The 25,628-nt window shown below is 45.1% G+C and overlaps 1 protein-coding gene across 2 annotated transcripts; it reads left to right on the forward strand.

Annotated features, from left to right (window-relative positions):
• The first annotated feature begins 236 nt into the window (after nt 1-236).
• TCHP (trichoplein keratin filament binding) lies at nt 237-22,009 on the forward strand. 2 transcript variants are annotated; one of them, XM_051973008.1, is made up of 13 exons: nt 237-323; nt 12,378-12,568; nt 15,208-15,418; nt 15,922-15,978; nt 16,213-16,281; nt 17,245-17,418; nt 18,572-18,684; nt 18,816-18,882; nt 19,025-19,197; nt 20,246-20,327; nt 20,594-20,779; nt 20,880-21,023; nt 21,425-22,009. In XM_051973008.1, exons 2-13 carry the CDS (start codon nt 12,378-12,380, stop codon nt 21,455-21,457), a joined length of 1,500 nt encoding a protein of 499 aa, XP_051828968.1. In that variant the 5' UTR covers nt 237-323; the 3' UTR covers nt 21,458-22,009. The 2 variants fall into 2 exon arrangements, with proteins under 2 accessions (XP_051828968.1, XP_051828969.1); XM_051973009.1 differs by lacking the exon at nt 12,378-12,568.
• Nucleotides 22,010-25,628: the final 3,619 nt, after the last annotated feature.

Below are 25,628 nucleotides of genomic sequence, written 5' to 3' on the forward strand. Positions count from 1 at the left end.
GGAAAGGCAGACAGGGGCAGGAAGGCCAGCTTGGGCAAAGGCGCGGCGTCGGGAACGCCGGGAGACGCTCATCATCACTTCCAGCACTCTCTAGTGCTTTTTGTCTTAGCCTCCTTCCGCCAGGGGGCGCTGTGACAGCCAACGCGCCACTTCGCGTCTGTGACTCAGCCAAATGAAACGCATCCGCGCGAGGTTTGTCCCTAGCCGCCAGCCGTCCAATTACGTCTCTCGTTGCCTTGACTACGCCGGGAGAGCGCGCTGCTTGGCGGCTGCGGCGCTGAGGCGGCTGAAACGGCGTCCGGGGCCACGGGAAGAGAGCCGAGGTGAGGGCCGGGGGCGCGGGGGCCGGGCCGCGGGGCGCTCGGGGGCAGCGCCCGCCCAGGGAAAACTGAATTCTCGCAGGGGGAGGGACCGGAGAGGGACGGGGGCCTCGCGGCCTAGCCCGGGTTTTACAGGAGAGGAAACTGAGGTCCACGGGGGAGGGAGGCTCTGAGCGGAGTCGGGGAGGAGGCGTCGCGGCTTAGCCCGGCCTTTTACGGAAGGGGAAACAAGCCCATGGAGGGAAAGTCTGAATGGGGTGGGGGAGGGGGCGTCGCGGCCTAGCCCGGGTTTTACAGGAGAGGAAACTGAGGTCCATGGGGGAGGGAGCCTCGCGGCCTAGCCCGGGTGTTACAGGAGAGGAAACTGAGGTCCATGGGGGAGGGAGGAGCTGAGCGGAGTGGGGGAGGGAGCCTCGCGGCCTACCCCGGGTGTTACAGGAGAGGAAACTGAGGTCCATGGGGGAGGGAGGCTCTGAGCGGAGTCGGGGAGGGGGCCTCGCGGCTTAGCCCGGCCTTTTACAGAAGGGGAAACAAGCCCATGGAGGGAAAGTCTGAATGGGGTGGGGGAGGGGGCGTCGCGGCCTAGCGGGTGTTACAGGAGAGGAAACTGAGGTCCATGGAGGGGAGGGGCTCCGAGCGATGTGAGGGTGTCGCAGCCTAGCCTGGTTTTACAGAGGGGGAAACTGAGACACAGGTCGGGTGGAAAGCTGGAGGGGATCCTTGGGAGGATTATCTGGGCCAACCATTGCTCTTTTACAGATGGGGAAACTGAGGCCCAGGGAAGGGGGAGGGGCTATCAAGCCCAATTTAAATATTTTACAGATGGGGATCGGAATGGGTGGCAAGGGACTGTGGAGGCCAAGCTAGTGTTTTACACATGGGGAAACTGAGGCACAGAGTCTAACTAACCTAGAGCTGGGGCTGCAGGGCCATCGAGCCCAGCCCTGGTATTTTACAAACGAGGAAACAGGCCCAAGGAAGTTCCAGGTCCTTGGCTGTGAGGAATATTGAAAGTCGTGTTACTCCAACCCCCTCATGTTACAGGGGAGGAGAGGGAGACCCAAAGAAAGGAAGCAGTTGAACAAGGACACACAGGGAGTGGAGGAATGGGACACAGAATAGATTCCTGGAGTCAGAGGTAATGCCTTTATTCAGAAACTGCTTCATCTGAGCCTCAGTTTCTCCATCTATAAAAGGAGAGGGTTGAGCTTGGTGGCCTTTGAGGGTCATTTGAGGATTGAATGATGTTGAGAGGAGGTTTAGGGGAAATAGTGTAGGCTTTGAAGTCAGAGGACCTGGGTTCGAATCTTCCTTACTGTACAAGCATTTGTTAAGCTTTAGTAACTTAAGAAATTTAAATACTGTAAATTAATCAAAAATTTTTGAGAAGTTAATCATTTACATTTTTAAAAATGTTGATGTATTTCTTACTAAAATTGAAACCCACTGTTGTATGGTCTGCAGCGCTCCCGTTGATTTTCATATTTTGTGAAAACTTCCAGGGGCTCGGTGGCTGAAAGGTCATCCAGACGCAGTGTAGAGAGACCAGGGGCCGAAGTGGTCCCTCAGGGACCCTCTTCCATGACTCACTGGGCTGAGGAGGTGTCATGCAGACACTGTTGCACATGCCATCCCTAACAATGGGGGCGTGTCTGTTAACATTCACAATTTGTTATGTGAAATTCCCAACAATACAGTGTAAAAAAAATTTAAGTACTTCACCTTTCCCCCAATGATATTTTTATAAATTTGCAGCTTAGGAAGCTTATTACAGCTTCATAATCTTCTGATACTTTCAGGCACCTTGTAGAATCATAGGACTAGAAATGGACTGAGAACTCCCTGGTCCAGGGACCTCCCAGAAGAGCAGATCCCTAGCCCTGTGGGACTGTCTCAGAACAGGAAGACGTGCGGTCAGCTTCTGTCTCTGATCGATAAGGGCAGTGACTCCCTTAACATCTCAGTGCTTGACACAACTCTTACAGAATAAATCTCGAGAGAATAAACACAAAGAAACATAAAGTATTTGAGCAGGGAGAGTGCTGGAGCAGACAGTGTTTTGTGAAATAAATAGTGCTTCAGCTGTTCAGTGAGGTAGAGGGAAGGCCTCCCAGTGCAAAGGCCTGGACAGGAGATGGATCCTTTGGAGGGAATGGGGAAAACCAGTTGGTCTGGCATGAAGATTAGGAGGCCACGATGGGGGTGGGGGTGAGGGAGTCACATCCAGTGAAGCTGGAAAGGCAGCTGGGGCCTGGTTGTGAAGGGTTTTAAAAGTTGGCCTTAGTGGCACTAGGGAGCCACGGGGGTTTGTCGGCTGAGGAGTGACACAGCTCTGCACTTTAGGAAAGTCACCTGGCAGCCGTGCGCTGGAAGCATTTGGGAAACTTTGCAGTAATTCAGACCAGGCCTAGAGGACCTGAACTCAGGGAGTGGCGTAGGGAGGCAGAGACGTGCCGGGCGCTGGCAGGCCGGAGTGGCGAGACTTGTTAGTGCAGTGGGATGCAGGAGAGTGAGAGACTGAGGAGGGCACGGAGGTGCTCCCTGGGAGACTGAAGAAGGCTCGAGCCCTTACCAGATGGGTGGAAGAGGGCGAATGTGGAGGGGAAGCAAGAAGTTCTCTTCTGGGTCATCAGTAGGACCTTGGGAGGGGCCGCTTCATCTCTTGAGCCTCAGTCTGGAAAATGAGGGTCTGAGCGGCCAGGCCTTAACTCCAGGTCTTACCCTCTTCCCTCTGTCCCACAGCTTTGGGCTCTCGCCCAGGGTTTGGAGTGTGTGGCCTTATGGACAGAGCTTGTAGGAGCTGGAAGGGACCTTGGAGACCTTGAGTTTAAAAGGGAGCAAACTGACTTCCCCAAGGTGACACAAGGAATAACTGGACTCCAAACTCGGCTCTCTGACCAATGCAACATCCCGGCTCCTCCCTCCTGCTCTCAGGCAGCACTCTGGGCCTTAGTTACTTTCTCTGCCCCTCCAGAACCTTAGGAGGATCTTCAGGAAAGGAGTGGTGCCCAAAGTCAGGGAGTGCCAGGGCTAGACCAAGACAGGGATTCTTCCCCTGCACTCGGAACTTGAGTTTGGTTGTTTTTTTTTTTTTTTAAGTATTTTTATAATTATTTCACAAAAATAAAAATAGAATTTTGAAAAGACGTCCACAAGCTTCATTAGAATGACTACCAGAGGGTTTCAGTACATACCTTTGTTTGGACTGGAGGTCTCTAAAGCAGAGGTCTCAGTCCTGGCCAGAATCAAATTAAGAACTTGATGTTTACCAAAATGTGGCAGCAGAGATCATTTCTACTTGAATGGAACACCACAGCTTGACATGGAATGTCAGCCATGGAACGGTCTGCATCCTATTTATTTTCTCTGAGTGTTGCCCTATATTAGCATGTAATAGTCTCTTCTGTCCAGATAGCTATTTTCTCCTCTATACAAGGAAAAGGTCCCTTGCAGCCCTGACACCCTTAGAACCTGGGACGGCCAGCCAAGAGAAACATCCGGAGGGAATGGGACATAGCAGAAATATCTGAGATCTAAACTCAGACTGGCTTGGACTGGGGGCTTGGTGCCACTATTATATTATGTTAAATTATATTACAGCTTCACATTATATTGTATATTAATACAATTACTCTAAGAGGCAACATGAGTACAGGTCAAAACTTAAATATACAAATATAACAGAACCTGAAAATGTTAATTTGTAGTTTTCTAAGTCAATATACTGCTGGTGTAGGTCCCTTTCTGTTTTGAGTTTGACACCACTGATGGTGTCACTGGCCTTCATGTCAGAAAGACTAGTGCAGTCCTGCTTCTGACATGTACTGATATTGGTGGGTCACTTCTCAGAACTGGTATTACTTAAGATTATAAATTAGGAATCAATTGCTAATTTGCATTGCTATGAGCAGTTTCCCTGTTAGGAGTGCTCTACCAGTGGCAGGAGGGAAGGGAAAGACCAGACAGAATGAGAAAATTTAAAATAGAAAAGAAAAAGATTTTAAATAAAAACAACCCTCCATCAAAAAAAAGTTCTCCACATTGATAAAATCATCTCTTCCTGCCCCCAGATTGCCCTATATTAATGTAAAGGAAGCAACATAGTAGAACAGATGATCCCATAATTTTAGAATTGGAAAGGACTCCAGTGGCCATCTGGTCCAACTTCCATCTCACTAAAGTAGCCTGATCTCTTATGAGGGCTACCAACTCTGTAGATTGTGTTTAGTTTATCTTGCATACACATTGTTTTGCACATTATCTCCCTGTTAGATTGGAAGCTTCTTGAAAGCCGAGTTTTTTGCTTTTGAATCTGCATTTGAATTCCCAGAACTTAACATAGTGCCTGGCATATAGTAAGTGCTTAATAAATGCTTATTTTAATTGATTAAAACTAAGTGAAGTTTGACTGCAGTCTGTGGAGGGAGTTCCCCATTCCTCTTGGAATACAATTTCCTATCTCTAAGATAGGAATAGGAGCACTTTCCATGACCTTCCTCTCTAGGGGACGGTGAAGAAAGTAGTTTGTAAACTTAAAAATGAAGGCTTTCCTGCTCAAGGGAGGAGACACCAAAAAGGGAATCTAAAATGTACACAGAGCATAAAGATAATTAATAAATGCAAATCCATACACAAAAGTTAAGTACTAGGTTGTTTGGGAGAGATTGGTTATGGACATAAAGATTTCATGCACAGAAGTGAAATGAGCAGAACCAGAAGATCATTATACATGGCAACAACAAGGCTACATGACGATCAGTTCTGATAGGACAGGGCTCTCTTCAACAGTGAGAGGATTCAAACCATTTCCACTTGTTCAGTGATGAAGAGAGCCATCAGGAGACCCAGAGAGAGAACCACAGGAACAGTGTGGAATACATTATAGCATTCTCTCACACTCTATTATTTGCTTGCATTTTGATTTTTTTTTTCTCAGTTTTTCTTTTTCTTCCTGCTTGATCTGATTTTTCTTGCACAACAAGATAACTATATAAATATGTTAAGATTCCCAGGAGGAATATCAACAGTTTCTGATATCCAAATGATACTACTCAGAAAATGAAGAAGCTTCTTGATGTGGGTAAAAGAAGAGAGGGGAAAGCTTGAAACTTAACATTACAACTTACTATGTTGGCAATTGGTCCCATCACTTTCTGGAAAACAAGAGGGAGAAGAAATGGAAGCTATATTAGAGTTTGTATTCTTGGGCTCAGAGATCACCTCAAGCAGTGATTGCAGCCTTGAAATTAAAATGCGTTTGCTCCTTGGAAAGAAAGCCATGACAAAGTTGAACAGCATATTAAAGAGCCAGGGTATCACTGTGCCAGCAAATGTCCTTCTAGACAAAGCTGTGGTTTTTCCAATAGCAACGTATGGCTGTGAGAGTTGTACTATAAGGACAATTGAGCACTACAGAATCGATGCTTTTGAATTGTGGTTCTGTGTAAAGGGCTGAAACTCTTGAGTTAATGCACTGAGGCCAGACAACCAAGGCTAATTACTGATTAGCCAATATTCTATAAACATATACTTGGAAAAATGGCCCTTCCCACTATTCTGTGCTTGGCTCAGTAATTGGTGTATACAGAGATTGTAGGAGGGGCTAGGAAGTGGAGTAAGACTAGCCAGGGTCACATCACTTCTGGGCAGGAGACAAAGAGGAGAGGTCGGGGAGATCCTGCGTCCATCCAATTCACTCCTACCCATAAAGACCAAGGACTTTTGCTTATCCTGACTCCAGCTGATTCTGAGATATCCAGGGGGCTAACTCGGTCTCCACAGTTCTGGAGAAGATTTTTGAGAGTCCCCTCGATTGCAAAGGAGAGTAAATTAGTCAACGCGTAAAGAAATTAATTCACACTATTCACTAGAAAGTCAACTACTAAAAATTGAAGCTTAAATACTTTGGGGACCTAATGAGAAAATGGGACTCATTGGAAAAGAACCTGGTGTTGGGAAAGATTAAAGACAAAAGGAGGAAAGAATGGATAGTGTCATGGAAACAAAGAACATGAATTTGGACAATACTCTGAGAGAGATAAAAGGGTACTATGATCCATGGGGTCCCAAAGAGTTGGACAATAAAGGAAGGGGAGAGGTTTGGGAGAAAGATGATGAGTTCAGCTTTCTGAGGCAAGTTTGATATCTAATAGGCAATTGGTGATGCCAGACTTGAGGAGAGATTGGGCCACATATACAGATTTGAGACTCACCTGCCTGGAGATGGTAATTAAACCCTTGGGAGTTAATAGGTTATAAAAGGAGACAGTGTAGAGCAAAGGTTCTTAACCTGAAGTCCATTGATTCCCCTCCCCCTAAGAGTTCCACAGAAAGATTTTGGGGGTCCTTGAACTTGGATGGAAAAGCAAATTATATCTTTATTTTTACTACTCTCTGACTGAAATCAAGCATTTCCCTCAATTATTTAAAAATAATATTTTGAGAAATGACACATAAAAAGTTAAGAACTCTGATATATAAGGAGAAAAAAAGGGGATCCAGGATAGAGCCTTGTGGAATACCCAGGTAGGACCAAGATATGGATGATGAACCAACAAGGGAGACTTTAAAAGAGTAATCAGACAGGTAAGAAACAAACCAGGAGAGAAGAGTCATATAAATCCAGAGAAAAGAGAGTTTCCAGGAAGAGTGAGTGGCCAGTGAAGCTAACGACTGAGAAAGACTATCAGAATTGACAACTTAAGAGATCATTGCTAACTCTGGAGAAAACAGATTCTACTGAGTTATGAGGTACAAAGCCAGGCTACAGAAAATTGAGAAGTGAGTAAGAAAAGAGGAAGCAAGAGTAGCAAGAGAAGACAGCTTTGGGAGCAAGGGGGTGGGAAGGGAAGGAGAGGGGGGGGAAATGGAGGGGTTGCGGGGGGTGCCAAGAAGCAGAGACAGTCTTTTCAAGGAGTTAGGTTGAAAAGGAAGAGCAAGATGCGACAATGGGTTGCCAGGATGGTGGGTTCTTTTGAAGGTCTTGGTTTTAATATATTTTATTTCCCTCTCAATTACATATTAAACAATTTTTTAAAACTTTTTAAGTTTTGAGTTCCAAATTCTGTCCTCCTCCCCCCTCCCTGAATGGATAAGCAATTCAATATAGTTTATATATGCATATTCATATGAAATATTCATATTAGTCATTTGATACAAGAAAATTCAAAAAAGAATGAAAGAAAAAAGGTGAAAAATACCATGTTTCAGTCAGTATTTACATAGTATTAATACGTTCTCTGGAGGCAGATAGTATGCTTCATCACAAGTCCTTTGGGATTAGTTTAGATTATATTGAGCAGAGAATAGCTAAATCATTCGCGGTTTTCATTGTACAATATTGCTATTACTATATGCAACATTTTCCTGCTTCTGCTCACTTCACTTTGCATTAGTTCATGTCATTTTTCCAGGTTTTTCTTAAATCTTCCTGCTCTTCATTTTTTATAGCACAATAATATCCCATAACAATCATTTTTCATAGTTTGTTTAGCTAATCCTCAATTGATAGGCATCCTCTCAATTTCCAATTATTAGTTTCCACAAAAAACAAAAAACAAAAAACTGTAAATATTTTGGTACATTTAGGGTTTTTTTTTTTTTTTAATCTCTTTGTAATATAGACCTGGAAGTGTATTGCTGGATCAACGGGTACACAGTTTTATAGTCCTTTAAGCTTAGTTCCAAATCATTCTCCAGAATGATTGGATCAGTTTACAACTCCACCAACAATGTAGCCGTGTCCCAGTTTTCCCACATCCCCTCCCAACTAAAGATCTTTTTAAGGTGAGGAAGACGGGCATCTTTGAAGACAGCAGAAGAGAACCAGTTGACAGAAGGTGAAGAATCCAAAAGGGGGGAATAATTGAGGATGTCATCTGCTGGAGAAAATAGAAGGAGATGGGAAAACGGAGAGACTAGGACATGACATCGGATATTTCAATGAAGTGATTGGGAGGAGGAGGAGGAGTTCTGTCTGTTTTCTCAGTAGTAGCGGGCAGGTCTTTAGCTAAGCCAGAGAGGAGAGAGAATATGAAAGGGAAAAGGTGAGCTAAGGAACCAATTAAAGAGAAACAGGACTGCCTTTTGCAGCAGTGAAAAGGTTATGTTCTTGTGTCCAGTCAGCAATTAGGGGTGTGAGGCTGAGCAGGAGCAGAAGGGACTGGTCCAGGGCTTCGGTTTGCTTAGAGAAGAGCACTGGGGAGATGTCTGTGACAAGGATGGCTCTTCTTCCAAGCCTGGCTTTGCCATTAACTTACTCTGTGATGCTGAACAAGCTAACTGGCCTTTTTTTGGCTTTTATTTTCTCATTTGTAGAATAAAGGATTGAATTTGATAGAAAAAGTCTCTTTAGCTTCTAAAATTCTGGGATTTTAAAACACGTATATGAGGAGAGAGAGGTTTCTGTGTGTATGTGTGTACACGTGTACACACACACATACCCTCATTTACATACTATACTTTTGTTTCATGAGAAAGAAGTGATGGCCCCTAGACAAAATGCCGAAAGCTCTGTAAATATTTGAGACTATTTTGGCATCCCCTCAGTACACGCCTGGTCAGGAGGAAAACAGCCACGATCTAACACCAGCATAGAAAAATTAAGTCAGCTCATGGTGACTCCATGGCCCGAAGGAAGGAGAGCTGGAGGTGGATTCAAAGAAGCTCAATTCAGTTACTATTTCTCTCTCTCTCTCTCTCTTTTTTGGCTGAGGAAATTGAGGTTAAGTGATTGGCCCAGGGTCACACAGCCAGGAAGTGTTAAGTGTCCGAGGCCAGATTTGAACTCAGGTCCTCTTGACTTAAGGGCCAGTGCTCTATCCACTGGGCCACCAAGCTGCCCCTCAAATGCCATTTCTCTTACTGCCTGGATGACACCTTGGTTTCCCCATGTGTAAATGAGCCATGAGATGATCTGAGCCGCTCTCTGGGCTTTCTGGACATTTTTTTTGGCAGAGGGTTCTCCGGGGGTAGATGCCCAGAAGCCCGTTGATGGTGGCCCTGGGCCTGGCGCCTTCACATCCGCTCCTGTAGCCTGCAGGCGGTCGTGCCCAAGAACAAATGGATTCCAAAGTCTGGGCTTGTGGTACCTCCTGTGGGCAGGGAGATCACTTAGCATTCATGGTTACAAAACGTTCCAGCCTCACCTGGTCCAGTCTCCTTTAATAGGTGAGGACCTGCCCAGGAGCAGTCCAGCCTGGATCCAAGCAGATCTCTGATTTGGAAGGCCAAGCTTCAAGCCTCCAGACCCTGCACTTTTTCCCCAGGAAACACTGTTTTGACCATGTCTCCAGACAAGCAGAGGCAGCCCAGGAGAAAAGGACGGACATGTTTATTAAGCACACAGGTTTCAGGCACTGCTACATGCTGGGGGGGCACATGTATGCCCTGGCCTCAAGGGGCTTACATTCTAGTGAGAAGAAAGCATAAAGGAGAGCTGGAAAAGGGGATGGAGTGGGGGCAGAGGCGGGAGAAGAAGGTACCAGAGCGCCAGGGAAGAAAGCTGAACCAGAGGAGTCGGGAGAGGAAGTCCAGTCAGGGGTGAAGAGAAGCACAGCTGGGCCTTTCAAGCATGGCTGGACTTCCTTGGCATAACCGAGAACTGGGATGTCGGGCAGAGAAGGGGTCCGGGGCACTGACTGTGTCGGACATTAAGTTCCAGAGCTGTAACAGCTATCTTTCTTCCTGGAGGATTTTTTTCCTGGCAGTTTACCAGTGAATTCCTAGGTCTTGTTCCCCCCAAATCAACCACAACTACCTCCTAGGGTTCTTTGGGAGAGGAAGAGGAGATAAGAAGTTTAAGGCTTTCCAGACCTTAAGGCCAGTCTGAACTGACCTGTGAACTCTTAGTGTGCTTTGTAGTGCTCTGTTGTTGAGTTGTGGAATAGAGTTACATCTACATTGGGAGAGCGAATTCTCAGGGGTTTAGAAGGGGATTCCTTGGACCAGTAAAATGCAACATTCTCTCCCCCCCAAAAAACACAACCAAATCCAAACTCCCATCCTTTCCAAAAAGTTACTTCAGTCAATATTTAACCAAAACTACATCCAATCCCAGCAGATGCACAGTCTCGTTTATCTTCTTGTTTCATTTTTAACTAGAGCTTCTGCCCTTTGAAAATAATATCACAACATATGTATGATAGTAGCTCACTTTTCTGTAACTTGTCAGGTGGTAGGCTGTGCATTTATGGCTCCCTTTTTGTTAAAAAAAAAAAACAAAATTAACCGAATCAGAAAGGCCAAGTAACTAGTCACACAGGAAGGTGGCGGGGGAGTCAAGACTCCCAGGTGTGCTCTAAGTCCCTTGTGTTCTTTCTGCTCTGTCTTGCTTTGCTCGGTCCACAGCCCTTTTCTGGGTCTGGAGAGGGAAAACAAAGATCCACAATCTGGAATTCTTTCTGTCTAGGAGACGGGATTCAACTAACAACTCTAGTGGGAGACAGAAGGGAATATGCACCAAGTCTACACTTGGTGCTGGGAAGGATTGGAGAAAGAAGGGATTCCTCACTAGCTGAAGGGAAACGCAGAAAAGGAGGCAGACAGGGTGCGTTGAGTCAAGGTGGAGGCCAGCCTTGAAGTCTGGAGGCAGGGAGCCCAAAAGGCAATGTCTGAGCAAAGATAGCGGGTGTTTCACCTTCACAGGCACTAACAGGGGACGTTTCACCATGGTACTGCCCTGAGTACCACACCCTGATGGCATGAGCCTTACTCTTTTTCCCCCAGCAATAGATAATACAGCTCAGAATAAGGAGTCAGACCATCCAGATGCTGAACCAGATCCCTGCTGCTTCCTGGGTGTTCAGCTAATGCCCTGATGACTTTGGCCCATTTACTTCCAGTCTACGTGGGTCTCCTGGGGGATGGACTGTGGTTCTCCCAGAGGGTCAGTGCTCCTCGGTGTGAGTGGGTCGTGACCTCCGCCCCTCGCTGTGTGGGCTTTGCCCAGATGCCTTTCTAAATAAATTACCCATAGAGCATCTCTCTGTGCCGCGGGTGACCTGTTCAAGCTCTTTTGCTGCTCTGTGGACGCCTGCCTGGCCCTGGTCTCCCTTTTCTCACCCAAGGTCTGCCCCCTTACTTCAGCCTGCATGTGTGGGTGGGATGTCTATGACATTCCTCATCAGCCTTCTTAGGCCTACTGTACGTCTCTGCTTTGCCCCTTGGGTCACCTGAAATGCTGGCTTTTCTTAAATTGTGGTGTGGTATCAAGGTGTATGATGGTCAGGTGGATGTTCTGGTTTTTGCCATGGATTGGTGACTTAGGGACATTTAGTTAAAAACAGAACAAAGCACCAGAAATCACCTAGATGGTGTCATGGAGAAGCAGGACCGTTCTGTCCTTCCCGTCTGGCGCAGCTCTGTGACATTGCAGGAGTCAGGTGTTCTTTGCCAAGCTGGCAGACCCAGCTGTGCGAGCCCAACCATGTTGCACAGCATCCCTGACATGGGCTCCTCCGCTCTGCTTGATGTGTTGTCACTGTCTCCCGTGATGGCCACCCCCACTTCTGGATAGCTTTGAGGCTAAGGCTTTTTTCCCTTACATTGCACCAAAGCTGCTTACCTTTTTGCAGCATAGTTTTGCCCGCTGGGGCCGAGCTGAACAAGTATGTGCCCTCCTCCGCCTGAGAGCTTCCCTGCTCTTCATAGGAAGATGCTCTCATGCTCTCCCTGCTCCACAAACTAATCATCTTCACTTGCTTGAGCAGATGATCATGGGCTCATGAACAATGTCATCTAGACATTGGAGCGTGGGCTCCTGTGGACAGACTCAAGTTTGTCGGTGCCCTTCCTAAAATGGGGCTCCTGGAATCGAGCATGGTCTGACCGGGTCCCAGCACGGGGCGAGTGCAGCCTTCCTCTCGCTGTGCCCGGGGCCTGGGAGCTCAGTGATTTGTGGGGCTGCTGGGTCATTCCGTCTCCTCTCAAGCTCACAGGCCACAACACCGTCCAAATCCTTTGACCTCCTATTTCCTTTGGTCAAACAAGACATGTGGCGAACATGAGGTCAGGCCTGCAGCAATTAACTCCCTCCTCTCAATTGTCCTTGTTGCCCAGATGGCACTACCTACCATTCCCTCCTATTGGCCAGCCCGCAACAGAATTCTGGAAAGGCAGATTGTGCGTCAGCGAGAACAAGAAGCCCGATTTCGGCAACAGTGGGATGTCAATAGTCGCTATTTCAGAGAATTTGATGTCTGGAGCTCCAAACAGGCCCAGTGGAGCTCAAGGATGTGCTACCAGCAGAGGTAATCGTGGGTGGTTTGGGGCCTGGTCAGCACCGTGGCCAGAAGATGTTGTTAGAGATGTGAAGAGTAGCTCGCCTTTTCTAGAGCAGTGGCCTTCAAAGTGTTGTGACTGCACCCCACCAGGAATGCCCCAATAAAGACACGTGACAATTCACAAATGCTATACACACACTCTTACGCTACTCCAGATTGTTCACTTTAAAGTGGACACAAAAAGAGTTGAAATGTTACAAGGAAGATAAAATAAAGGATATTTTAAAATCATTTATCAATGGAATAGAAAACGTTTTGTTCCCACTAATTATTAACAATTAGTTGTCTTCACTATTTGTAATAATTTTAGTGAGAACTGTGTGATTGTATACATGCTTTTTTGTTTGTTTTGGAAAATTTTGGTTTGTCTCATCCTAATAGTGGTCTGTTAAGACTTTAGAAGAGGCATGATGTAACATATCTCCTACACTTGGCAAAAGTGCCAAGGTGATTACTTGTTCATAAGGAACTTTACATCCTTAGATGTGGCTGATGACACGGATTTCCTTTGTTGCATGTATTTTTTGAGAGGGAAAGCTTTTCTTTAGAGGAGGTATGTGATAAAATGGGTAGTGATCAAGATCCAAAGAAGAGCATCAATAAACAAAAAAGAGAAAAAACCGATTGGGGTACTATTGTGCTAAATTTAATATAGCTATCTTTTAATAAAAATTTCTTAATATAGTTCTCTTGTATTTATATATTAAAATGTTTCCATTCACAATAAAAATATTTTTAAAACAATTTTTAAAAAAATCTTTAAAACACTTTGTGATCCTACAACTTGAAAATCCAGTTCATTCCATTACTTGATTCTTACTGAAAGTGACGCCTCACAAATATATATCTATTCAAATGGAAGAGTAGGGATGGCACAGTGGAGTAGGGCCCAATGGAAGAAGCAGCTGCCTTTGGTTCAGAAAGTATATTTTCAAATCCTGCCCCTGACATTCCCTGGGTGACCTTAGGAACAAGTCCTTTTGCCTCCCTCAGCCTTTGTTTTTACAGCTTTTAAGTGAGCAGTTGGACTAGTTGACCTCTGAGGGTCTTTCCCATTTTTTCTAATCCCATCTACTAGTTCTACAGAGGTTTGTTGTAATTCAGCTATTAAATTTCCATCTTTGCCAATATCTAATCTGGTAAATTCATCAAAAAGTTTCTCATTTTGATATTTTTAACAAATGGATTCAAGGCAACTGAAATGATTCTTAAACTGGTTAGAAAATTCTGTTTCCAAGTTCAAATGAATAAATCAATTTTTATAGGTGACATTTTCATCCTTAAAGGCCTACTTTTCAAACGTCTTGCAATCATGATAACTTTGTATGACTATTAGTTAATATCTCAAAACATGATATACACTTAGGATCAAGTTCATTATTAATGATTGTATGTTGGAATCCTTACTAACTGCTAACTAATTAGAGTTGATCTAATCTTACAAGAAGATTTTGGCCAGAACCTGAAACAAGGTACTAAGTAGAACTAATTAATACAAGGCTTGTGTTCACACCTTTACTCATTGGAGTCCACAAGTATGCTAGCTTCACAAAGTACACTTTCTAACTTCAAGGGAGGCCACACCTCCCTTAAAGCTCTTTGGGCCAGAGAGCACTATGGGAGGTGTGAACTCATTGAACTCCAATGAGTAAAGGTGTGAACACAAGCCTTGTATTAATTAGTTCTACTTAGTACCTTGTTTCAGGTTCTGCCCAAAACATCTTCTTGTAAGATTAGATCAACTCTAATTAGTTAGCAGTTAGTAAGGATTCCAACAATAGTGGATGACATTTCAAGTAATCTTGATAATTTCCAAATTTTCTAATTGATGTTATCTGATCTGACTAGGTCATTGTTGTTTTTACCTTGAAGTATGGCTGATGAGCCCATACTAAAAATAGAAAGCCATTTTCTAAATTTGAATAGGCTCTTATCAATTGGGCTTATCAATAAGCGCTTTCTTTCTTTCCGGGTTAAATGACTTGCCCAGGATCACACAGCTAGGAAGTGTTAAATATCTGAGGGCAGATTTGAACTCAGCTCCTCCTGACTTCAAGGCTGGTGTTCTATCCACTGTGCCATCTAGCTGCTCCTCAGTAAGCTCTTTCAATCACTTTTCTTTGCAGAAATCTTTTTTAAAGTATATGTTCAATTTGTGAGTTAAGTTTATGAGCTAATGACTTAAAATTATATAATATAACCTTTAAATACATTTGGCCACAAACATGCTAACATATCTGTATGGAATGCATCTGAAGATACAAACTGTAATATCTGAAGATGTGGACAGTAAATGAACACAAGAGTGCCGCTGGCAGTCCATTTGCATCATGGAACAACTACTCTTCCTGCACAGTTCCTCATGAATTTACTATGTGCATTTTCTGACATGGACCAAGCAGAGGACACTAGGGACCATCTATATTAAATTTTAATGATGCCCATTTCTCATTTTTTGATAAGAATAAAAGTTGTATTTTCTTCCTGCCCCCTGCTAGACCATCTTAAACATTCCCTAGGGGCTGTGCACTTCATTTTGGAGACCACTGTTCTAGAAAAGTTTGCACAGTTCTATTGCTAATTGTGGCAATATTTTTCTCGAGTAGCATGCAAGCATACGAACAGCAGAAGCTGAAGGAGGAAAAGAAAAAGAGTTTGGCAGAACGAAGAAAACGTCTCTGTAAACTCCTGGCAGAGGAGAGGACTCAGCTCACCAAAGAACTGAAAGAAAAGAGATTGAATGTGGCTCTGAGAGAGTGCGAAATGAGAGAGAGAAGCGAGAAACTGAAGTCAGCAAGAGAACAAGAAAGGAAAACGGTACCTTGGGCACAGTGGGCCAGGGTGGGTGGTGACCAAAGAGGCCAGCTCTTGGGCCCTTGACGTGTAGATTCTGAGTTCTTTGAGAGCCAGCCACAGTATTTGTGGCAATATCTGAGCTCCATAATTAGATGTAGAATAATGCTTTATCCCCATTTCCAATGCTCCCAGTGTGATGGCATTTAGTGGTGATTTGCCAGCCATAGGCAATTTGCCTACTGCTCAGCCAGTTTACTGGCTTAAAGCTACTGGTTTAAAAGACCAGGTTATACTAAATTTCTAGCCTACCTTTTCTCATGACTACGAATAGGCCCTTTCATTAATGCTAATGGAATCTTCAGCACCGATCAGTTGATATCTTTGCTTCCAGAGTAGAATGAGGGAAATAGGATATATGGTGAAAGGATTGTTGCTGGAGATCTTTCCCCAAATCTGCTCTCAGTTTAGCTAGTTTCTGAAATTTGGGGATTTGCCACCTCTCATTTTTGGCACGTTTTTCACAGGTTGCTGAACAACTTCTGTATGAACACTGGAAGAAGACTAACCCCCGATTTCGAGAGGTAAAAGCTGAGGAGACCATCAATCCTGTTCTCCTTCCTGCATAGATAAACCAAGTTTGCCAGATGTTGTATCTTTGCATTTGTATCTCTTGCTAAGTTGAGTTAAGTAGTAGAATATTTGACATTTGAATTGGCTTCAAAAAGGTGTTGAAGAGAACATGAGCCCGAATGCCTTGAACTCTGGGGGTGTAGGGAGGCTGCTCTCTCACATCTCCTGCTGTTTCCTCTCTCCAGATTGAATCAGCTCTTCACAGGAAACATGTGGTCAACTCCTGGGAATCTCAGTTGTCAGAAAGAAAACAGGTACAGAGGGTTGGGTCTTTGGCTTGCCTTGGCTTCTTGGAGCATGTCCCAAGCTTTAAAGGTTAATGTACATTCCAGGAGGAAGTTGGAGCCGTTCAGTGGTTCACTGAGCAGATTTTCATTTTGAGGAGGAAGTGACATAGTGGAGAGCAGCGTATGGAGTTAGAATGTGGAGTTAGAAGAGACTTTTCAAAAGCTGTTTTCAAAGCTTGCTTTCTTCACTCCCTGGCTCCGAGACTGAGCAGGTTCTTTTACTTCTTGGATCCTCAGTTTCCTCCCCTGTAAAACAAGCGCCATGGCATTTGGAAAGCCCCCATGAATCTTCAAGCACTTGGGTTTGTGTCAGATTGTGTGACAGTCCAGGGCTTCTCTTGCAGTAGATCATGCTATAGACAATCTCGGGTGAAGGTACCAGAAGGAGATAGGAGACCAAGGCTGGCCGGCCATTGGGAAGCATGTAGATTCCCTGTTTGTAGGATCACAGGACGAAAAGAGACCTGACAGGCCTTCTGTCTCATCCCTTCCTGTGTAGCAGGGGATCCTACACGGTTCTGTGACCTTTTAAAGTTGATAAAGAGTTTTCCTCACAAGAGCTCCATGAGGAAGGTAGCAAAAGAAGCCTTCTCCTTAGTCTTTGGGTGAGGGAGGTGGGACTCATTCGGGCCCAGACCCTCAGTCTTCTCCTTCCTTCTTGGCCCAAAGGCCTTTTCTCTCGGAGCAGAAGCGATGGCTCAGAGAGCTGGCATAGTGAGGCACAGATGCTGAGCTGGGGCTCACTCCCGCTCCTCTGGTACCCCTGGCTGTCACTCTGCTGCTGTCACCGAGTGCACCAGCCCCTTCCCCACCCAGATGGATGTGTGAGCGTGGCCGTGTCTTTCAGCTTTGCCTTGCTTTTGTTGCGGAGGCTTTTGCTAGGGCCCCTGCTCAGCACCCTCTCACAGTATGGATTGTTCATTTGTCCAGCAAGAAACTGCTGAGAAAGAAGAAAAAATACGCTTTGAAAACCAGTATGAATTTGCCAGAAGGTTAGCCCTCGAACGGATAAAACGTGAAGAGGAGGAGAAACGCCTGGAGGACAAGCAGCAGGCGGAGGCTTTGCTCCGACAGATGGAAGAGTTGAAGCTCAAGGAGATGGAGGTAAAGGGGCGCCATCCCCTGGGGCTCAGTAAGGCAGTCTGAGGGGTAGGGTTCCTGGTCTGGAGGAGAATGACAGCGGCTGGAGCTTTGGGCTCTGTTTGACCACACGGGACTTATGAGACTCAAGTGCTCAGCATCCCCCTTTCCTGCCCTCTCCCCCCACTGGCTTGTAGCAATCTGAGGGGGGCCTTGAACCTCTGTTTTTCACCTGAAATTATATTTTTCCCTCTTTCTGTAGGTACATTTGTGCATGTGTGCATTTTTTCTTTTCTGCAATTTCATTGGGGCTGAGCAGGCTCCCTCTATTAATACAAATCACAAACCTTCCATATCATAAATTGTTGGTCTTTGAGAATTGTTATTGCCAAAAATTATCCATTTTTAGCATCTTTCTGAATTTAGGCTAGTTCTCAAACCAGAGACATACATTGGCTCCTCGATCCATATCCAAGTTTTTTCAGATTAATGAAAAATTCCTAAATGTGTGTTCCACCAGCCTAGCCTTCAGGAACCATCGGGTCATCTCTGGGCCACAGTGAAGCCCAGCAGGAGGTTTTTAGTGAGAGACAGAGGGAGAGAGAGATGGAGAAGGGAGAGAGAGAGGGAGAGAGAGCACGTATGTGTGAGTGTGATACTTTTAAAAACACATATACATGTATCTGTATCCCATACACACATATACATCTTAATATCCCGTTCTAGTAGAATATCTAACATTCACGCCATATTTGGGCTGTACACTATTTCTGTTCCTTTATTACACATACATGTTTTCTGTGTTTAGATCCTGAAACATTACTGAGATGTAGTTAATATAAATTTCCTTAGCTTTATTTAGAAAACTGCTGTTACAGTTCTTTTCTCTTAAGTTGTCTGGCGATTGCTGTGTAGACCCACTTTATTCTACTTTTCTCCCATTGCTCGGGGCCAAACAAAGGTAACAGGGTTAAAGTTCGTTCCTTGGGGGACCTGGGAAGCATCTGAACCAAGGCTCTTGAGGTTGTTGGAGAGGACGGAGCCTTCCCTGCCGCTCTGGCGCCCCCTGGGGTTCTGCCCCTCAGAGTCTGGCCCTGGCGACCCAGGCCGTCGGTATTGGCCAGTGGCTGAGGGGGAATGGAACTCACTTGACTTTTTTTTGTCATTGTGGCGACAGGCAACGAAGCTGAAGAAAGAGCAAGAGAATCTGCTGAGGCAGCAGTGGGAGCTCGGCTTACTGGAGGAGGAGAGGAGGAGCATGGAGGAGTACAGGAAGAAGGCAGAACTGGGGTACGTGCAGGGGGCACCGGGCCTCTCACGCGCCCCTTCCGCCCAAGGCCCGTGGCAGCCACTTGGAGTTTCCCCAGGACGCAGCGGATGCTGAGGCGCTCGATGCTCTTTGTGTCTCCTTTCGTGTGCAGGCGCTTTTTGAGACACCAGTACAACGCACAGCTGAACCGACGCGCCCAGCAGATCCAGGAGGAGCTGGTGAGGGAAGCCCAAGATTGGCAGCCTGGTGTCCCCAGGAGGCCGAGATGGGATGGGTGGGGGAGACACTGTCCCCGTGGTGTCTGAGACCGAGCAGAGGTCCCTGGGGACAAAGGTCTGCTTCCCCCTTGACTTCCCTCAGGAGGCTGACAAGCGCATCCTGTTGGCCCTTCTGGAGAAGGAGGACGAGCACCAGCGCCAGGACTCGGCCCGGCGGGAGCAGGCAGCCGCGGATGCAGCGTGGATGAAACAGGTCATCGAGGACCAGCTGGAGGTGGAGCGAATGCGGGAGGCAGAGCTGCAGCTGTTGTACAGGTGAGGGTGATAGCTGGGCGCTGCTCCCTCCTGCACAGCTAAGCTTGGAATGGGGTGTGATGGGGGTAGCGCAGAATTCCCTTGCTGAGTGAGCGTCGGCATCTACCAGGGCCAGTGCTCCCGCTCCAGTCTGTCCTCCACCCTGCTCCGGTCTGTCCTCCACTGCTCCGCTCTGTCCTCCATCCCACTCCTAGCTCTCTTCCACCCAGCCACTGCCAGGATTTTCCTGAAGTTCAGATGTGACCATGGCCCACCCAGTCCATTCTGGGGCTCCCTGAGGCCTCCTGCAAAGTGAATGTTCTGTTTGTATTTGAAGCCCTTCCTCCCCTTTCTTCTTCCCTCTTCCCTCCAAATCCTCTCCATTCCAGGGAGCCCCAAGAGCCTCCATCTCTGGCTGTCCCCAAGCCTGGAGTGTTCTCCCTGCCTCCTGGCATCCCAGACTTCCTTCTAGGCCCCGCCGTGCTCCTGTGAATTATCCCCAGATGACGCTGCCTTCAGCGCCTCTGTGTGTGGGGTGCACATGTGGGCTCCCCCATTAGTCCCTGGGCTCCTTGCAGGCAGGGGCTGCCTCCTTCAGAGTCCGGCACTTAGCACAGAGCCTGGCTCACAGCTGGCACTTAGTAGGCGCTTGTTTCTTTTAGATTGTTTAAAGAAGGCAGCCCAGGGCTAAAAAAAGCAGCTCCCTGAACTGGCCCTTTTCAGGCCACATGACTTTAAACAAGTCATTTCACCTGTAAAAGAGAAATCATGACAAGGTGCATTGCTCGCACTCTTTCCATTGGAAAGCCCCAGAGAAAAGCAACCTCTCCTAAAAGGGGTCCTGGGTCACCGTGCCGGTCACAGAGGCCACCTGGGTCCACAGGAAACTTGCTGGAGGCTCGAGGGAAGGTGCAGCCCCTGCTCTGTTCCTTGGGTGCCTGATTTCGAACATTGGGAGATGAAAGTTGGCTTTGTGGACCCAGCAGTGAAATGGCTGCCAGGAGTTCTTATGCTCCGAGTGGTCAGAATGGGCGGCTGAGGCTCGGCCTCCTCCATTGTTTTTCTCCAGGGAAGAAGCCAAGCAGATGTGGGAAAAGAGAGAGGCCGAGTGGGAGAAGGAGAGGCAGGCTCGAGACCGCCTGATGAAAGAGGTGGGGGGGAGTGTCCCCGTGGCTGGGGGGTGTCCCCGTGGCAGGAGAGTGTCCAGTGGCTGGGGGGCGTCCCTGTGACAAAGGGGGGCTGAGGGGGCATCCCACGGCTGGAAGGGCATCCCCGCAGCAGGGCAACGAGCCCAGGTCTGGCTGCCGGATTTCTGCTCTGCTGTTTTCCGGAATCAGAAGCCTCCCTCGACTTCCCTCAGGAGGCCGACAAGCTGTAGATTGCGCCTTCCTTGTTCCCTCCTCCTGTTGGAGAACAGGTTCTTACCGAGAGACAGCATCAGCTCCAAGAAAAGATTGAGCTGAACCGACGCGCGCAAGAGGAAGCCTTGAAGTACAGGGAGCAGCTGATCCAAGGCCTGGAGGAGGCAAGGGAAGAGACCCGGAGAGAGAGAGCACAAGAGGCCGAGCTGAAAACGGCTCGAAAGCAGGAGCTGGAGGCCCAGGTGAGTCCGGTCCCCAGCCCGGGGTTTCCAGCTCCGGGTTCCGATCCCGCCCAGCTGAGGGGCTGCCCCGAATTCTGACTGTCGTCTGACCCTCGCCCAGATTGCAGAGCGCCTCCTCCAGGACCGGGAAGAATACGCGAAGCAGAGAAAGGAGGAGGAAGAGACGAGGCTCGCGGACCAGTTGTCAGAGGAACTCGTGGAGCAGGAGGCGCGCCTGATGAGCGAGCGCGGTTTTCAGTCCAAGGTACCACACTGGGGGCCGGGTCTGTGGTTCTGCGATTGGGGATCAGACTTAGAACGTGGAAGACAAAGCGGTGGGGGTGGTGCGAGGTGCTATTATTTGCAGTGTTGGTTCCTTCTCGGTACTATCTATTCCTCAAGTCAACGCCTGATTTGCTTCTTGGCGACTTCTCCCCATTGTTCCCAGCTTTCTTCTGGGGGGTTGGGCAAAACTGGGCTAATCCCTTTTCCCTGTAAAAGCACTCTGCGAACATCCCCTCTCTTCCCTCCCCATCTTCTCTCTAAACCCTGTCCCCATTCTGGCTGCTGCTTCTGGGTGCCTCCTTTGCCTTGAACTTGAGGAGGGCTGTTCTGTACTGCCCATGATGGGAATGCTCAGAGATGTCTTTGCTCCTTCTTTCCTAGCCGTATGGTCACCCCAAAGTTGCCTGGAATTGAACTTGGATACCCAGCAAGCACTAGGACCGAGGCGCTGAGGTGTAGGTGTTGCTAACAGTCCTGACCAGGTATTCTGGGGATTAAAAATAAACATTATATTATGCTCAACATTCAGACAGGGTGGCTGTCATGATGCTCAGAGTAAAGCAAATGGTAGAGGGCTGAGCCCCCCCGCCAGGGGCCGAGGACCCGTGCAGACCTTTTGCTTGTGAAAATGGAATGGAATATAGGTAAACGTTTAGAATATTTTCAGATAACATTCTGAGGAAACTAGCATTATTTATAAACAGCAGAAAGTTCTTAGTTATTAAGTGTTGGGAGTTTGACTCTTCAGGAAGAATTTCCACATAAACTCTAAGATGTGACACACAAGACAGAACGTGTTTTTCTTATTGGCTCACAATCCACTTCAAACTCCCCACTCACCCCTACCCCCCGACCCCCAGTTACTAGTAAATGTAATGTTTAGTGATGTGGTCAATGTTTTGTTTAAATATATTTAAGGCCGTTTATTTATTAGAGGTATTTTTCAATAAATTTTTTTTTAACGAACATGTCTAGCGTTTTATCTTATGTATTCTATTTACTGCTAGTCATAGGCTGAGTTTTTTCTAGCAAATTTATTTTTAATACACATTACTTTTTGAATCATGTTGGGAGAGAAAAATCAGAGCAAAAGGGAAAAACCATGGGAGAGAAAACAACTGAAAAAAGTGAACATAGTATGTGTGGATTTACATTCAGTCTCCTTAGATCTTTTTTTGGATGCAGATGGTGTTTTCCATCCAAAGTTTATTGGGATTAACTTGGATCACTGAACCACTGAGAAGAACCAAGTCTTTCATAGTTGACCATTGTACATTCTTGCTGTTATTGTTTTCAATGTGTTGCTGGTTCTGCTTGTTTCGCTCAGCATCGGTTCATGTAAATCTATCCAGACCTTTCTAAAGTAATACTCCATTTTCTTCATATACCAGAACTTGTTCAGCCATTCTCCAATTGATGGTCATTGACTCATTTTCCAAGTCTTTGCCATCACAAAAAAAGCTGCTACAAACATTTTTGTACATGTGAGAACTTTTCCCTCCTTTAAGATTTCCTTGAGATACAGACTCAGTAATGACACTGCTGGTCAAAGGGTATGCAGTTTCATAGTTCTTTGGGCATAGTTCCAGATTGCCCTCCAGAATGGTTGGATCATTTCACAACTCCACCAACAATGTATTAGTGTCCAGTTTTTCCACATCCCCTCAACATTTATCATTATCTTTTCCTGTCATCTTAGCCAATCTGAGAGGGGTGAGGTGGTACTTCAGCGTTGTCTTAATCTGTATTCCTCTAATCAATAGTTATTTAGAGCATTTTTTCATATAACTATAGATGGCTTTAACTTTGTCACCTGAAAATTGTCTTCATATCTTTTGACCATTTATCAATTGGGAAATGACTTGTATTCTTATCCATTTAACGTAGTTCTTTATATATTTTAGAAGTGAGACCATTATCAGAACTACTGGATTAAAGTTTTTTCCCAGCTTTGTACTTCCTTTTTAATCTTGTTTCTGTTGGAACCGTTTTTTGTTTGTTTGTGCAAAACTTTTTTTTTAATAGCTTTTTATTTACAAAACATATGCATGGGGAAGTTTTCACGACCCTTGCAAAACCTTCTGTTCCACCTTTTTCCCTCCTTCCCCCCACCCTCTCCCCTAGATGGCAGATGGTCCAATACATGTTAAATATGTTAAAGTATATGTTAAATCTAAAATATATATACATAATTATACAGTTAAATTGCTGCATAAGGAAAATTGGATCTAGAAAGAAAAAAAAAACCTGAGAAGGAAAACAAAAATGCAAGCAAACAATAGAAAAAATGGAAATGCTATGTTGTGATCCACACTCATTTCCCATAGTTCTCTCTCTGGGTATAGCTGATTCTCTCCTTTACTGAACAATTGGAACTGGTTGAATCGAGCCACATCCATCAGAGTTGAACATCATATAATTTTGTTGTTGCCATGTGTGATGATCCTCCTGTTTTTGCTCATTTCACTTAGCATCAGTTCATGTAAGTCTCTCCAGGCCTCTCTGAAATCATCCTGCTGGTCATTTCTTTCAGAACAATAATATTCCATAACATTCATATACCATAACTTATTCAGCCATTCTTCAATTGATGGGCATCCACTCAATTTCCAGTTTCTGTCCGCTACAAAGAGGGCTGCCACAAATATTTTGGCACATACTTGGGATATAAGCCCAGTAGTAACACTGCTGAATCAAAGAGTATTGTGCAAAACCTTTTTAATTTAATGTAATCAGTTGTCCATTTTAGTTTTTGTTCAGTTTACTAATTGCTAAATTTAAGATCCTTTGTAAGTCAATAAAGAGTTGACTATACTATATCTACTGTTCAAGTGGGCAGAAAGTCTATGGGAAAAATAAAAGCAATTGCTTGAAAGATGGTTAAGTTTTATAATGAGAATCTTGAAATATTGAGACATTTTATCTAGAAAACCTGTGGAATAAAGCTTAAACTAGCCAAGCATACAACACATACTAAGAACCTAAGAAAAAGAAAATAAACTCTTGTTCCAGATGCTAACCCTATCCTTAAGATATTTTGATCCAATCTCTGTGGTATATATAGGTGTAGAATGATGTCCCTTAATCTAAAAATGAGATGATGGCTCAGAGATTTTCACCAAGGTGATGAGTCTCCTGAAGAAAATGGTAAGGGATGGCTTGACTTAAATGTCCCAGAATGGGATTTATATTTCTGGATTGCCAATTAAATTATAGAAATGACATATTCCCAACCAGAAGTGGATAATGCCCAAAGAAGATCAATCATTTATTTATAAGAGATCTTGAAAATCCAACAAAAGAACTTTAAAAAAAAAAAAAAGGTTTCCATATACTTATCACACTGAGGTACCACAAGCAGTTGGCATAAAATGGGACCCAAACAGGAACAAGAGACAAAAATGCCAATAAAACGCCTGCCCTTGGGCAGAAGTATCAATCAAAAGATCTAGCCATAGATCTTCATTGAGCTTCAAAGGTCAACTAGGACAGCAGGATTCAAACTTTGCTCTGGATCACTTTGGGAGCACTGAAATCTTACAGAAGTTTAACTTGAGCTGTTTCTGAGATTTTAGAATAAGTTAGCATTGCACCTCCAAGGAAACAATAGAACCAGCCTCGACCTTCCCTCCAGAAGTGCTGCAGAGGTCAGCCTTTACATCTAATTTAAAGTCAAGAAGGAGGCTAGAAAAATACCCCACCATAAAGAGCTATTCTGGAGGCAGGAAAGCCCAAGATAGAAAACTAATAGAAGAGAATGACTCCAAAAGATCTATGAGCAATGCCTCAGGGAACAACATAGGGCATAAACTCAACCAAAATGCCTACAAGAGATGAAACTTTAAAGAGGTATTTCCCCCCTCCCCCTAGTATGAAATGTTTTGTTTTGTTTTATGAATATAATAAGAGCAGATGAGGAAAAAATGGAAAAGAAACAAAGAGCTGTGAAAGAAAGATGTAGATATGGAATTAATTTAACAAACAAAAGCTTACCCAAGCAACAAACTCCTGAAAATTAAAATGAACTATATAGAAGCCGGCAATTCCATGTAGCAACAAGAAATATTAAAGTCAAAAGACTGTCTAGAAATAGAATTTAAAATATGATCTGGAAAACAGATTGAGAAGAAAAACATTTAAAAATAACTTAACCAATAATGCTGAGTAATTCTATAGGGAGAGAAAGGATTTTTAATGAAACAAGGAATTTCCAGGCATTCCTCTTGAAAAGACCAAAGAATCTTTGAAGTTCAAACACAAGAGCCAGAAGAAAACAAAAAAGATAAACATGAATTAACAATGATAAAGGATTAAGCAAAGACAATCTACTTACATTTAAATATGGAGAGAAGATACATGTCTTCCCTCTGAACCTTAACATCAGGAATCAGAGGAGAAATCCAAGTAGAGAAAGCTTGGAAATGGTTCTGTTATGTCTTGGTCTTAAAAAAGAATGGAAAAACTTCACATGTGCCTTCTTCAAAAGGTGGGGAGGAAGGAAGAGAATCTTGAATTTAAAACTTGAAAAACAAATATAAAAACTATTTTGTATGCAACTGGGAAAAATAAAAATATTAAGAATGGA

Source organism: Antechinus flavipes, chromosome 1 (assembly GCF_016432865.1).
Source record: "Antechinus flavipes isolate AdamAnt ecotype Samford, QLD, Australia chromosome 1, AdamAnt_v2, whole genome shotgun sequence".
NCBI lineage: Eukaryota > Metazoa > Chordata > Mammalia > Dasyuromorphia > Dasyuridae > Antechinus > Antechinus flavipes.